Source organism: Hibiscus syriacus, unplaced genomic scaffold (genome assembly GCF_006381635.1).
Source record: "Hibiscus syriacus cultivar Baekdansim isolate YM2019G1 unplaced genomic scaffold, ASM638163v2 tig00117034_pilon, whole genome shotgun sequence".
NCBI lineage: Eukaryota > Viridiplantae > Streptophyta > Magnoliopsida > Malvales > Malvaceae > Hibiscus > Hibiscus syriacus.
This window is the reverse complement of record NW_024063533.1, coordinates 12,688,597-12,704,168: the sequence shown is the minus strand read 5'-3', so window position 1 is coordinate 12,704,168 and position 15,572 is coordinate 12,688,597. Positions and strand designations below refer to the sequence as shown.

At 37.2% G+C, this 15,572-nt stretch overlaps 1 protein-coding gene across 1 annotated transcript; it reads left to right on the top strand.

Annotated features, from left to right (window-relative positions):
• Nucleotides 1-9,139: 9,139 nt before the first annotated feature.
• Nucleotides 9,140-9,616, top strand: LOC120196562. The gene has a single exon (XM_039198344.1). The coding sequence runs from the start codon at nt 9,140-9,142 to the stop codon at nt 9,614-9,616; it is 477 nt and encodes a 158-aa protein (XP_039054275.1).
• Nucleotides 9,617-15,572: the final 5,956 nt, after the last annotated feature.

Here is a 15,572-nt window from a genome sequence, read left to right as displayed (position 1 = left end):
TGGTAGCAAATAGTAAAGAACATTTTTCCTAATATTTGTTACATTTTTGTAAGTATTAATTTATATTCTACATTGTAGGAAATAATGTCCGATAATAAAGTTGGACGAATAAAGATCTTCAAAATGAAACATAAAAAAATATGGCTCTCTTATTGCTCCTGAAGTTGCAGAAATTATGGTATATTTAATGGACATAAAATTTGAATTATGTTATACTTTATATTTATAGTATATCATTTTTATTTTAAATAAAGTTTGCATTCGTTCTAAATTCTCAATTGATTATTGAGAAAAAATGAGTGATAAAAGGGTTGAGTATGAAGCTATGACTTCATATCATTGTTCTATTAATGTGGATGAAATTGAAAATCAAATTATTGTTGAAGTTTTCAGTCCTAAAAGATATGGTCGAGTTCACTGTCAGTGGTCATTTGTTACCCTAACCAACTATTTTTGGATCCATCTCATCTCAGTACATGCAATCACACAACCAATCTTGTCAATCAGAAGTTAATTGATTAAAACAACACTAGTGATATGATCGCCAATTGCTAAGACCCGGAGAAGTACCCAAGTGGCCCCATCACACGAGCAAGGGCTAAGGAGTTTCAAGCAGCCATGGCGAGTATGTTCACATCATGTTTGGAACGTGATGAAGAAGGAATAATAAGGGAGGAACACTTTACTTTGCTTATGCATGAATTTGCATGAGAATTTAAAGTTTGCATAACATTCATTGCATTTAATAAGTGTGTTGTTCATTCAAGCATGTATTGCATTTAAATAATCTAGTTCATTCATCAAATTAGTTCATTCAACAAATTAGTTCATTTATTAGATTAAATCTTAATTGTTTCATGCATGTTTTGAATTAAATATTGAATAAAGTTCACCATTGTGTCTAGGTGCATGAGAGAAGTTGAATGGTTTCATCATATGCAAGAATGTTAGTCAGAATGTCTTCCAATTCTGGATGCGATACAGATGTGTTTGGTTCTTTAAATCAATTTTACATTATTCCTCTATCTCTTACCTTTCCAACGCCTTTTGAATCACCTTAATCCGATATCAGGAGCTTGAGATATGATCGATTTATTGAAGACAGTGCAGGCTGGAATTGTTACGGGAATTTTATGCATGGATGATTTGGATGAGTTTGAGACAAGGGAGAGTCTTTTCAACTTCAGCCAAGTGACAAGCCATTGAAGGACTCTTAATTCACCTATTAAAGGCATTCAAAGCTGATTATTATCATCTAAGTTGAAGGGCTGTTCATATTCTTGAAGTGAGCATGCAATGAAGGGTGATTTAATTCACTTATCAAGACAATTTTCAGCATGGAATAGCAAGAGTCTTTCTCCCCTTGGACGAAATTAAGGACAAATTCAGCTTCAAATTGTCTAGATTCATCCCAAAATGATCTAGAATATTCATCTAACTTTGAAGATAAGAAGACAAAGCATTCAAGTGCATTTTATTGCTAAATTGATGAGAATGTTTTCATCTTTTGAGTCTTTTCATATGCTTCTTAGAAATACTATAAATAGGCACCTTTGGGATCATTTGTGGAGACATTTTTGAATATATAAAACATCTTTGAGAGGTTGCTTTCATTCTTGTTCTCTTGTAGAACTTTATCGGCTTCAAGATAGTCTTGTAGTCTTCATCCATTTCTTTTTGTTATAGCGTTGGTTCCTAGCTCATCTATAGCTAGTGGGTCACATTCCATACCCTACCATTTCGATTCCATCTTTTATATTGTTGGTTCTTAGCTCCAAATAGCTAACGGGTCACAATCTGCTTTAACCTTACAACACTTACCACGACAACATTTGCCACGACAACACCATTCATACTTCACCATCTATTTTCATTATCATTAAACCACAACAACCATCACTCTTACATCACCTTCAAACAACTTCCTCATTCTTTTCATTCTATCATTTCAATTATTATTTCATATCATTTTCCTTCTTATGTTTATATTTATACAATTTTAGAGTTCAAGCTATCATTATGGGGTTTCTTACTAGAATCACGATCGGACATTCTCATATATGACTCGAAACAAATAATCGAGATCATATCAACTAGACTCAAGTGGATAAAAATTTACTCAAATGAAAGTTGAAACTGAAGCGAGAGAAACAGAGAGAGCAGCGGGAGAAGCAGAGAGAGAAACAATATATTGAAAAAAATATGAAGAACTTCAAAATCAACTTAAAGCTATGAAACAGATGATGCAACAAAATCAAGCCAAGATTTCATCATCCTAAGAGATTTCTTAGGTTAATGCTTTGTTTATTTTAATGAACAATGTTGAACTACATTACATTTCACTTTGATTTTTGTAAACTTTGATTTATTTCTATTTTTATGTATTGTTACTTAACTCAAATTGCAATTAAATTTTAAGGTTGTTATTGGATATTGTTACAGGTTAAATTTGGATAATACAAAGCAGGAAAAAATATTTTGAAAATCAGTTTTGATTAGCGAAGTTTTCGGATGAAAAACGCCACTAATGGAGTACAAAATTAGCGGCGTTTATGTGAACCAACGCCAGTATATACACGTCGCTATATATCACGACAATTAGTGGCTTTTGTATCTTAAACACCACTAAATAACCTAACCTTTTGTTGTATTTTCGACAAAAAAATGTCGCTATATATCATGACATTTAGCAGCATTTCAGATACAAACGTAGCAAAATAACTTGACCTTTTGCGCCGTTTGTCAACGTAACACGACGCTAACAACTGTGCTGTTTGTTTTATCGACGCTTCTTGCGACTTATTTTTTTACATCAGGAGGGTTTAAACTATGCTTTAAAATGATACTATAGGGCTAAAAAGTCACTATAAACCTTTTTTGTTGTAGTGCAATTTGGTCGTACCTACTACCCAGAAAAGGTTTCCCAAATTCTCCATTACTTCCTGTAAAACAAATGCTCTGTTTATCTCAAGTGTTAGGTATGGCTCATAAATATACCAGTAAAGAGGACAGGAGATGGAGCGGAGTGAGCGAAGCGAACATCAACTGTCCTTACAAAGAAAGTCTTGTTGTGGGGTTACAAATTATGTGGGTGGGGGGTGCGGGGGCGTAGCCCCCGCGGTACGGTACAGGGTTGATTTTGTAATTATGTACCAGGGTTTTCTATTATAAATAGAGATGTAACCTAGACCTAAAATATCATTGAATAAAAATTCTAGCACCGCCTAGGCACCGAGGACGTAAGCACATTGCCGAACCTCGTAAATTTCTCGTGTTCTTTCGTTTTCTTTACCCGTTTTCGTCAACAATTGGTATCAGAGCCAGGTTGAGGAGATGGAGTCTTTGAATCACAATCGCACATGGGAGTTAGTTCCCCTTCCTGAGGGTAAGAAGCCGATTGGTTGCAAATGGGTGTATAAGAAGAAACCAGTAGTAACAGAAAAAGAGGGGGAGAAGTTCAAGGCTCGTTTGGTAGCGAAGGGTTTTTCACAACAGAAAGGAGTTGATTATGATGAAATCTTTTCTCCTGTGGTCAAGCACACTTCAATCCGAGCAGTACTTGCATTGGTGGCTAGTTGGGATTTGCATTTAGAGCATATGGATGTTAAAACTTCTTTTTTGCATGTAGATCTGCTCCTCTAAATCACCATGCAAAAAAGCAGTTTTAACATCCATATGCTCTAAATGCAAATCCCAACTAGCCACCAATGCAAGTACTGCTCGGATTGAAGTGTGCTTGACCACAGGAGAAAAGATTTCATCATAATCAACTCCTTTCTGTTGTGAAAAACCCTTCGCTACCAAACGAGCCTTGAACTTCTCCCCCTCTTTTTCTGTTACTACTGGTTTCTTCTTATACACCCATTTGCAACCAATCGGCTTCTTACCCTCAGGAAGGGGAACTAACTCCCATGTGCGATTGTGATTCAAAGACTCCATCTCCTCAACCTGGCTCTGATACCAATTGTTGACGAAAACGGGTAAAGAAAACGAAAGAACACGAGAAATTTACGAGGTTCGGCAATGTGCTTACGTCCTCGGTGCCTAGGCGGTGCTAGAATTTTTATTCAATGATATTTTAGGTCTAGGTTACATCTCTATTTATAATAGAAAACCCTGGTACATAATTACAAAATCAACCCTGTACCGTACCGCGGGGGCTACGCCCCCGCACCCCCCACCCACATAATTTGTAACCCCACAACAAGACTTTCTTTGTAAGGACAGTTGATGTTCGCTTCGCTCACTCCGCTCCATCTCCTGTCCTCTTTACTGGTATATTTATGAGCCATACCTAACAAATCTCCACCTTGGCGAATATCCTGCCCCTTGGAAACTTCAATGTGGGTTGGGTTACCTTTCTTCTTTAACAACTCGAAACATTCAACAAGTCCAAGCAATGCTTGAACTTGTCTGTCGTAACTGGCTTGGTGAACATATCAGCGGCATTCTCATCAATATATGTACCTTCTGAAACAAAACCTCTCCAGATGCAACCAACTCTCTGATCTTGTGGAACCTTACATCAATATGTTTAGTTCTAGCACGATACACCTGATTCTTAGCCAAGTGAATAGCACTTTGATTATCACAAAGCAACTGAACTCCACCTTGTTGAACACCCAACTCCTTCACTAAACCAGTAAGCCATAAAGCTTCTTTTGCAGCTTCAGCCGCTGCCATGTACTCAGCTTCAGTTGTAGATAGAGCCACAATAGATTGAATAATAGACTTCCAACAAATAGGCCCTCCACCAAGAGTAAAGACATACCCTGTCGTAGATCTTCTATTATCCAAGTCACCTGCATAGTCTGAATCCACATATCCTACAACCAAAGGATTATCCCGCTGACTCCCAAAAACAATTCCATGTCCCACAGTACCCTTTAAGTACCGAAAGATCCACTTGACTGCTTCCCAATGTTGCTTACCAAGTTTAGACATGTACTTACAAACTTGACTAACAGCATGAGCTAAATCAGGACGAGTACATACCATCGCATACATCAAGCAGCCAACAGCATTAGAATACGGAACCTTTGCCATATCTTCAGCTTCCTTATCTGTCTTGGGGCACTGTTCTGATGAGAGCTTAAAGTGATTCGCCAATGGAGTGCTAACTGGTTTTGCGCTGCTCATCGCAAACCTTTCTAGCATTTTCTCAACATAACCCCGTTGAGATAGCCGCAGTTTCCTTGAGTCTCTGTCCCTGCAAATTTCCATTCCAAGAATTTCTTTGCAGCACCTAAATCTTTCATATCAAATTCCTGACTCAATAAAGTTTTCAAACCGATAACATCATCCATGTTCTTCGCAGCAATCAACATATCATCAACATACAGTAATAGAAAAATAAAAGAACCATCATCAAGGCTCTTAACATAGACACAAAAATCATACTCACATCGGTTGTAGCCAATCTTGATCATATAGGACTCAAACCGTTTATACCACTGTCTCGGAGACTGTTTCAACCCGTACAAAGATTTCTTCAATCTGCAAACTAAATGCTCATTTCCAGGTTGAGTGAAACCTTCAGGTTGCCGCATGTAGATCTGCTCCTCTAAATCACCATGCAAAAAAGCAGTTTTAACATCCATATGCTCTAAATGCAAATCCCAACTAGCCACCAATGCAAGTACTGCTCGGATTGAAGTGTGCCTGACCACAGGAGAAAAGATTTCATCATAATCAACTCCTTTCTACTGTGAAAAACCCTTCGCTACCAAACGAGCCTTGAACTTCTCCCCTCTTTTTGTTACTACTGGTTTCTTCTTATACACCCATTTGCAACCAATCGGCTTCTTACCCTCAGGAAGGGGAACTAACTCCCATGTGCGATTGTGATTCAAAGACTCCATCTCCTCAACCATGGCTGTCATCCACTTGTCGTTTTCCTGACTAGTAACGGCATCATGAAAAGTAACCGGATCATCACTGCTAACAATAAGTGCAAAAGATACCAAGTCTTCAAAACCCAATCTGTTCGGAGGCTTTATATTCGTCCGTCTCACCCTGTCTCTGGCGAGACTATAATCCTGCAAATCATCCGTAGTGGAACCACCAGAAGTAGGTTGAGAAGTTTCTGGTTTCTCAACTGGAAACTGCTCGAAATCTACCACTGTCGTGTCTTGTTTCTGCTGCAACATAGACTGTTCATCAAAAACGACATCTCTACTAATCACAACTTTCTTCGCAACTGGATCCCAAAACTTGAATCCTTTGACACCTTTCTTGTAACCCAGAAAAATGCACTCCTTCGATTTTGCATCAAGTTTGGATCTCTCATCAGCAGGTACATGCACATAAGCAGGACAACCAAAAATCCGTAAGTTATCAAAACTAACATCATGACCAGTCCATACCTCTTCTGCAACTTTCCCAGCCAGCGATGCCCTTGGCTATCTGTTGATAAGGTAACACGCCATGTTAACAGCCTCAGCCCAGAAGTGTTTGGGAAGCCCCGCATTCAACCGAAAACATCTGGCTCTTTCATTCAACGATCTGTTCATTCGTTCCGCAACACCATTCTGTTGTGGTGTCTTGCGCACTGTAAAATGCCTCTGAATCCCATGCTCCTTACAGAATTGTAGGAACTGTGAATCTGTGTACTCCGTACCATTGTCAGACCGCAAACACTTGATTTTTCGTCCTGTTTGGTTTTCTACCTCAGCTTTCCACAGCTTGAACTTCTCAAAAACTTCAGATTTCTGTTTCAAAAAATACACCCAAACTTTCCGTGAAAAAATCATCAATAAAAGTAACATAGTACCTAGATCCACCCAAAGACGATGTCGTGGAAGGCCCCCATACATCAGAATGCACATAATCAAGAATCCCTTGAGTTGTGTGCTTCGCAGTCTTGAAACGGACTTTAGTCTGTTTACCAAGAACACAATACTTGCAAAAATCGAGCTTACAGCTTTTGACACCATTCAACAAGTTTCTCTTGTGTAATTCTGCCATACCACGTTCACTAAGATGAGCAAGGTGCATATGCCACAATTTTGTCGTATCATCACAGGACCAACAGAGTGAACTCCACCTGCAACGGTACTCCCTAACAATCTGTAGATATTCCCTGCAGTCATCTTGCCTTTCATCACAGTCAATGCTCCTTTAACAATCCGAATGGTTTCCCTATCCTCGTCAGCCTTAGGGATAAACCATTCTTGTGCAAAGTGCCCAAGGAAATCAAATTCTTCTTCAAGTCTGGGATATGTCGAACACCACTCAACGTCCGAACGGAGCCATCGTGCATCTTAATTCTGACATCACCAATACCAACAATATTGCAACATCGATCATCACCCAAATAAACCGAACCAGAATTAACCGGCCTGTATGTCGAAAACCATTCCCTATTTGGCGTGATGTGATAAGAACATCCAGAATCAAGAATCCAAGCATCCGTCAATTGTGTCGTTGAAATAGAAAGCATATCACCCTCACTGCAATCAGAATTATCATCCTCGACCACGTTCACAGACTTGGATGAGCCATCACGCTTCTCATCAGTCTGCTTTTTCAACTTCGGACAGTCTCGCTTCATATGTCCCGCCTCCTTGCACTTGTAACAGTGAATCATCTTCTTATCCCTGGATTTGGATCTGGAATTCCGCTTCCCGGACCCTGCCTTCTCTGGCTTCCGTCCACGATCTCGATTACCCTTGACATATAAGCTATCGGCTTGAGAGCTTTCCCCTGCATTCTGCTTCCGCTGGTTGTGAGCCAACAAGGCTGCAGTAATCTCCTCAACATTGATAGTCTCTTTCCCATATGTAAGAGTAGTCACCATGTGTTCATAAGAGGAAGGCAACGAAAACAACAGAATCATCGCTATGTCTTCATCCTCAATTTTCACATCAAGCCGAGCCAGATCAGAAATGATTTGATTGAAGACATTCACGTGTTGCGCCAAATCGTGATCGTCCTGCATCTTCAGCCCATACAACCGCTGCTTCAGATACAGTTTTGTCGTTAAGGATTTGGACATAAACTGACTTTCCAACTTCCTCCAAATTCCGTCTGGAGACGATAGATGCGTTGCGTGATACATCCTCGCTTTTAGATCGCAAAGCCTTCAAGATCCCTTGCTGCGCCAATAGATCCTTCACCCTCGTTTGCCATAATCCGAAGTTACCCTGACCATCAAATTTCGCGACTTCGTATTTTGCTCCTGACATCTGATACCAATTGTTGACGAAAACGGGTAAAGAAAACGAAAGAACACGAGAATTTTACGAGGTTCGGCAATGTGCTTACGTCCTCGGTGCCTAGGCGGCGCTAGAAGTAAGCACATTGCCGAACCTCGTAAAATTCTCGTGTTCTTTCGTTTTCTTTACCCGTTTTCGTCAACATCAAGAATGCAAAGGAAGTGCTTGATAAACTCGGTTTTTTCTCGTAAATCATCCGTTGTTTCGGCGATGATCAAACTGTAGACAATGACAAAAGGTTTTATAATCTATTCTTCAAGTACGCTAACAAAGGAAACTTGGCCGATCAGGTGAAGAAAAATGACGGAAACTTGATGGAATCCGAAGTTAGAAGATACGTTAGATCGATAGTTAAAGGACTAAGCTTCGTTCACGCCAAAGGGTTTGTTCACTGTGAAGTTAAGCTTCAAAATAATCTTTTGTTTGGTAATGGTGATGTGAAGATAGCTGATTTTGGTTTAACGAAGAGAAAAGGGGAAGAAAAACGGGGGACAGTGGAAATTAGGGGATGATAAGCCGATGATAAGAAAAGGGATAAGTTAAGAGTACAGAGAAACTAATCGTGAACTGCTATTAATTTGATAAAATTCATTCGTGGAATTATATATTGTAGAACATGTAAAGGAAACATAAAAGGGGCAGAGGATTCTTGTTCCCATACTACAAGCATGCATGCCCATGCTATTGCATTACACCGTATGGAGCTTATCATTCCCTTCATTAGAAAAACCTAAGTTTTTATCCTTTGTAAATATGAAGGGATGTTCACCACATAAAATAGGTAGCTAAATTAGGACCATCTAGCAATATTCTATCCACACACACACAACTGCTAGCATGTGAGGCTCTAACTTATCAACAAGGATGACATTCAATATGGATTGTCCCCTTCAACATGACTTAATTCCTACACACCACCGCCCATGAAGAAGAAGCAGCTCCAGCAGCCGCTTCTTCAACATGACAACACCAAAGACCTTCAAATCATCAAAGCAGTTGCACAAGCCTGGCACTCTCACTCCGGCACCGCTAGGTCTACCAACGAATTTGACGCTTACCCACGACGACATTTCAAAGCAAAGCCTTCAAGATTCAAGCTTGAAGCAATGAACAACCCATCTGTCAAGCTCAAGAACAAGGACAGTGCCACTAGTATTGCCGATGCTCCACTTTGGGACTTTGGTCAATCGTTGTGGGATTCATACGAGCTTGTCACCCTCGCCAAAAAGCTTGAAACTTCCCTGGTTCTCGATGACCATCTTTCAGCAGCTGGCTCGGAATCAGAAGAAAATTCAAGTAAAGCTCATGCAAGACGAAAGGAGAGCAAGAATAGCCTTAGAAATCTGTTGAAACGGGTGTCTTCCAGGAGATTCAATGAAGCTGATATTAATTCCACCTGAAGATAAGATTTTCTTTTCTTTTTTACTTTGGATTTGTCATCCTGCATCTGTAAACATGGAGATGGTAGTTCCTTTTGGTAGTGTGATATCAAACATAACCTATTTTTGAAGGTTATCTGTCCTCTTTTAGCACAAAGTTTGAACTGGAATCTTCATTTTCATATCTGTGGATTCAGATTAGTCTAATTATTGTTTAAATTATATCAAAATTCATACCATATATTAACAAATGAGTTCTATGATTTGAAGAACGAACTCGTCTAGAACCACCTAACTTTTTGTAGGCTTACTATGGAAAGAAGGTTGTTAGGTAATTACTTCCAGCGTTGCTTAGACTGTGAGGTAGGCTTAGCTTTTAGGCCTCCATTCGGTTCGCTTAGTTTTTCTTTCTAGATTTTTTCACTTCCCATTTATATTATATTTGCTTCAGTTCAGGTTTTTCTATTTTAATATGAATTTTGAGTGTCGATTTTTTATGGATAAAGAATTGTAAAATGGTCCCTGATTATAGGGTACTGCTTTGTTGAGTTCTTACTATTAAAAGTTATAAAAAGGTCTTTCGATTATAAGGTGATGCTTTATTGAGTCTTCTAACTATTAAAAGTTATAAAATAGTCACTCGATTATTCACATGTCTCAAACTCGTCTTTCTCTGTTAAAACATTGACGGCAATTTGAGTTGGATATTAACTTATTTGGCTGAGATATGATAAAATTTTATCTCATAATCTCAAATGACTATCACACCTCAGTCAGCATGTTAACATCTAACTCGGATAACCGTTTTATGAAAAAGAACGAGTTTGGAGCATAATGAATAGTCGGATGACCATTTTGTAACTTTTAATAGTTGAGGGACTCAACAAAGCAACGTCCTATAGTTGGAGGACCATTTTGTAACTTCTAATAGCCGAATAACTCAACAAAGCAATATCTTATTGTCGGAGGACCATTTGTGTACTTTACCCATTTTTTATTTTATTACTTCTATTCATGTTACCTATAGTTAGCAATGGGACAGCATTGAGAAGGCAGCTGGAACAGTCCCATAGCGTCTTGATTAGATATGTGTTTTATATATATATAAACCAATACATATGAGGGCATACCTAAGATCAATTACTCTGCTATCAAAGCAACCACCTTTATAAGCTTAGTTAACTTCAAAGAAGGAAAAGAGAAGAGACAAGTTTTGGTAGCATTCAAAGACAACAACGTGTCCTTTATTTAACTAGTGTATCAGCAGCCACACTAAATATATGTAGGGTTACGCGGCCTGTGGTTAAATGATGATGGACATGCTTCCTCCAAAAGTCCCCAAGTCTAGTGCATTTTGAAGGTCTTCCATTTGCAGAGTCCAAACCCTTTTTGTTTCTGCTGGATGTAGTCATCACCTTCCGCATTAACGGTGGCTTCATCAGCAGGATCAACTACCTGAACCTTCTTCTGGGACTTTGCCGATTGCTCATCTTGTTCCGAAAACTCTACCTTGCTGTTGAAGGCCCTGTGGACATTGGGGTACTGAGATGCACCAGGGATGATGGTGGGCAATCGTTCCATTCGGGAAAGATGAGCTTGGTAATCTTGGGACGTGGTGTCCCAACCCGAGTTCTGTCTGGGAATATAACCTAAGCTCCTCATTGTTGTCTCTACGAATCTATACTCCCAGATATGGTTATGAGTATGCCTGTAATGCTGGGAGCTGCACATTTATAGCAACACTACTTTATTTATTCGTAAGTGATTAGATTGCATCCGGTTCATGTAGAGCTGGCAGAATAAAATATTGGTAAAAGAATAAGAACCAACGGTGGAAAGATTTAGTTAGATTGTGAAGTCACCTGCTGCATTATTAAATGGAATCAGAATTTCTTTCTGATAGTGAGTTTCACAATTAACTTTTTTTAGATCCCTGAGAAGCAGATCCTCTCAAATTTTACTTGAAAAGATTTGAAATCTATAATTGGAATCAATATAATTTCAGATCAGTCACTCTAACAGAACTTTAGCAGACTCGAATCTTTAGCATATGTTAACGTGCATTACATTACATGTAGGGAAGAATGTGTGATTTTATGTTAGAAGGACAAATTTCTAAAATTCTAGGGGACCGAAAATATTTTTAAATAAAATTATATAAAAAGAATATAAAATATATGATAATTTTAAATTTTCAGAAAGGGATTGTCTCCACCAGCCCCTTGGTCCATCCCGACCACATACCTACTCTCTTGGAACTATTTCACTGAAAATATTTGAGTATGAGGTTGCGTTGCTTTCTTCTCTACTTTACAGAGATTAACAAATATAATTGTTACAATTTCCATGTATAGGCAATACAACTGAATTGGTTAGATTTTAGGTTAAACTAAATGTTTAGTATCTCGATTATTACTTTTGTTCTGTTTTGGTTATTCAATTATTTTTTAAAATCATACATAATGTTACATTTTGGTTTTATTTTGGTCACTCATTGTTAAAAATTAACAAAACCGCTAACATGGTATTTTTTTATATTTTTCAATGATAACGTGATATTATCTGAAGGTGACATGTCGGCATCATCGTTAATATTTTAACGACGAATGGTCAAAATAAAATATAAAATAAACATTAATTATGATTTTGAGAAAAAAAAGAAATCCAGTGATCTAAACGAAACAAAAGTGATAATTAGAATGATGGCCAATATGGTGTTCTCCACAGAAAAAAAATAGATGAGGAATAGCCGCCATTCATGAGAACAAATAACTAAGCAATGATTTATGAGCATTTGGACTATTTGATTGAAATTAGAACGAGCATTTGGGTGCTCCTTCCAACATGATGCTAGAATGATGGCCATCTCCTCTAACAGGTTTTCAGCACTAGGCCTCACATTCTGTAATGCAAAACATCATCTACATTTAACAATAGTAGAAATAGGCAAGGTTTAGAACAAATGCTACTTTGATCAACCGGCATGTGAGAAAACAACCATAGTGGCCGAAGATGTACCGATCGTGATGAATCCTAAACTGTTAAGGTTCAGTATTTGACTAAAATAAAGTGAGAAAACTGAATACGTATTTTAGTAGAAATGAATTATAAAAAGATGAACCCAACTCATCACACATATTTGGTATTTATAGCCCATATCATAACAACCCAATAACTACCTAAAGTATACTAACAAACTTACAATTAAAACTCAGAAAATTAAAACAAACAATAAGCTGACCCAAACACTTTATTTCTAACATTCTTCCTGCTTCTTTAAGTTCTTGATCGTTTTGGAGAAAAAAACAACTATCATGGCATCCAAAAGAAAAAAGTGCTTTTTTTTCCTTTCATTCACCTTGCTTTTTCACCCTTCTTTCCTTCTTGAAACTCACCTAGTGATTTGAGAGTTGATTGAACAATGATGCAAGCTTAGTGAGTAGAACTGTGAGCTAGATTTAATGTACATTAAACAACTTTTTTGTTGAAAGAAGCTTTCTCCAGTTTTTTTTCTTTTCATCAAGAGTTTTTTTCTCTCTCTCTTTTTCTTCATTTTCACTATCATTCTTCTTCACTTATTCGGACAATCTTTTTGCTGGAAGCAAGGCGGTTATGTTACGAGCTTTCGAGTGTAATCTGAACTCTTTTGTGGGTAAGAAGACACCCTATTTTGTCCGGTTAAGAAAAACAAGGTTGTTAAACTCTTGGCTCTGCCCAGATATTTTCTACCATGGACACTTGGTTGTTAAGCTTCAAGTTCCAATTTCCTTAGAGAAGAAGCAACATAAAATGAAGAATACAAATTGTCAACAATTGAGCAACACAATGTTGCAGTATTCATTTCCAGAATTCAACATCAGCTTACAACCCACTCATCATTAGCTTCCAAAAACAAGCCACTAAAAATGTGAGAAAACTACAATTCCATAAAATTTAGTAGTGACATGATGTAACATCCCAAAATTAGGGCTAGTGACTAAAATGGAAGTTTTGAAACTTTGAGGTCTATTTTCAAAAAATTGAAAAGTTTAGGGACTTGATTAGGAATATTTTGTGAAGGATTGTTCAGTAAATATTTGATGGAGTAAGGGGTAAACTGGTCTTTTCCAAATAAAGAATTTTTATTTTCTCTTTATATAGGATAAACACATGGAGAGGGGGGAAATGAAAGAAAACTCTGTAGACTTGGTTGGCTTTCTTCCTCTTCTCTTCTCGTGGCTCCATTGGTAAGGTAAGTTGGTCTCAAACTGGTTAATTCTTTCATTTTAAAGTTAGTTTTGATTCTTGGAGTGATAGAAAAGAGTAAAGAAAACTTAAGATGGCTTAAAACTCAAAGAGGAATAAGTTATGTAAGATTGAAGGTAAAGAGTTTTTAAAGGAATTATTGAGATAAAGTTAGTAAATAAGTTTTGAAATGAAAATTGACTTGTCGCCAACTAAATTATGAAATATGAAGTGTTAGAATTGAAATTAGAACATGTTGAAAAATTGGTAGAATTCTTGATTTCAAGATATAGGACGAGATTCTGAAGATAATGAAGGTTTATATGGATATAAGTTGATTTAAGTAAGGATTGTTGAGTTTAATGGCATGATAGGAGCTTAAAATAGAAGGTTTAGATTAGTATTGGTGAATTTTCGGGTTTGAAAAGTAAATTCTTGGCTAGGGGTATCGGTATTGTTCATTTAGTATTGATACTTCAAAGAGAAAAGAAGTAGTATTTGAGGTAGGGGTATCAATATTGGTTGTATAAGTATCGATACCCTAAGGCGAAATTCATATAATTGTTCATCGAGTATCGATATCAATGAGGAGGTATCAGTACCATGGTATAGTAGTATCGATACCATGTTAAGGGTATCGATGCCAGGCAACATCAAATGTTAAAATGGTATCGGTACCGGGGAGGGGTATCAATACCATAAAAGAGTAGTATTGATACTATATGGGGAGTACCAATACTATAGAGTATAAAATGATATGTTAAGTATTTCTTTTAGCTTACGTTTTATTGATTGGTTATAACGATTCGAACTTCAATATTTATAGAAGTCGTATAATTGTGTAGATGTTAATCGGAAGCAAATATATGATAAGTCAATGAGATGAGATCGAGCAAGGAAGAGATAAGTGCATGACTTGGACTAGAGAGGCTAAGGTGAGTTCATATTAGATAGTATATGATGTTTAATGGAAATAAGACTTACGATAAGTCTATTTCCTATAGTAGAATGCATGAATTCATTAATATGAGCATATGTTTTACATGATATGTGTGTGTTATTGGTTATTGCATATGTTATATGATATACGTGAGTACATGTTAGTGTAATTGTGAATGAGTATAAATGATATATATGTGATGATATAAGAATATGATATAAGATATGTGATATCAACATAAGAGATCATGTGAACATGACATATGTGATTATGAATGAAATGATATGAGTTATATGAAAATAAATAATGTACTTACATGATCACAAGATATGAGACATGACATGAGATATATGATAAAAGTATATGTTATAAGCTATGTGATATCTGAAAGTGAACCATATGTCTATATGGATATTGGAAATGATATAAAAGAGAATGTCCATGTTATGTGAAATGAGAGCTAGAGGTATAGCTGGCATGCCAAGAGTCGAGGGTTTCATAGGTCCTTCGAGACATATACATAGGTCCTTCGGGACATACACAGGTCCTTTGGGAAAAATTTCATATGTCACTCAGTGGACCTTTAAACGAGCTATGGTGACAGCATATGTGTACAACCTCAAAGTACTCGCATACCTTAAGTTCTCAGAAATATGCATGAGCTAAATAAGAGATAATATAAATAAACTTGGTATGATTATATGTGGTTGAGTATTTGGATATGAGTTTGTAAGTTACATATATTGCATATGTTATATTATCTATGCGAAAATATATTTGTATGATATGGTATAAGTGATTACATAAGAAATA

What these genes read in the sequence shown, in the direction of transcription:
- LOC120196562 (XM_039198344.1), top strand. Translation starts at nt 9,140, where the DNA reads ATGAAGAAGAAGCAGCTCCAGCAGCCGCTTCTTCAACATGACAACACC.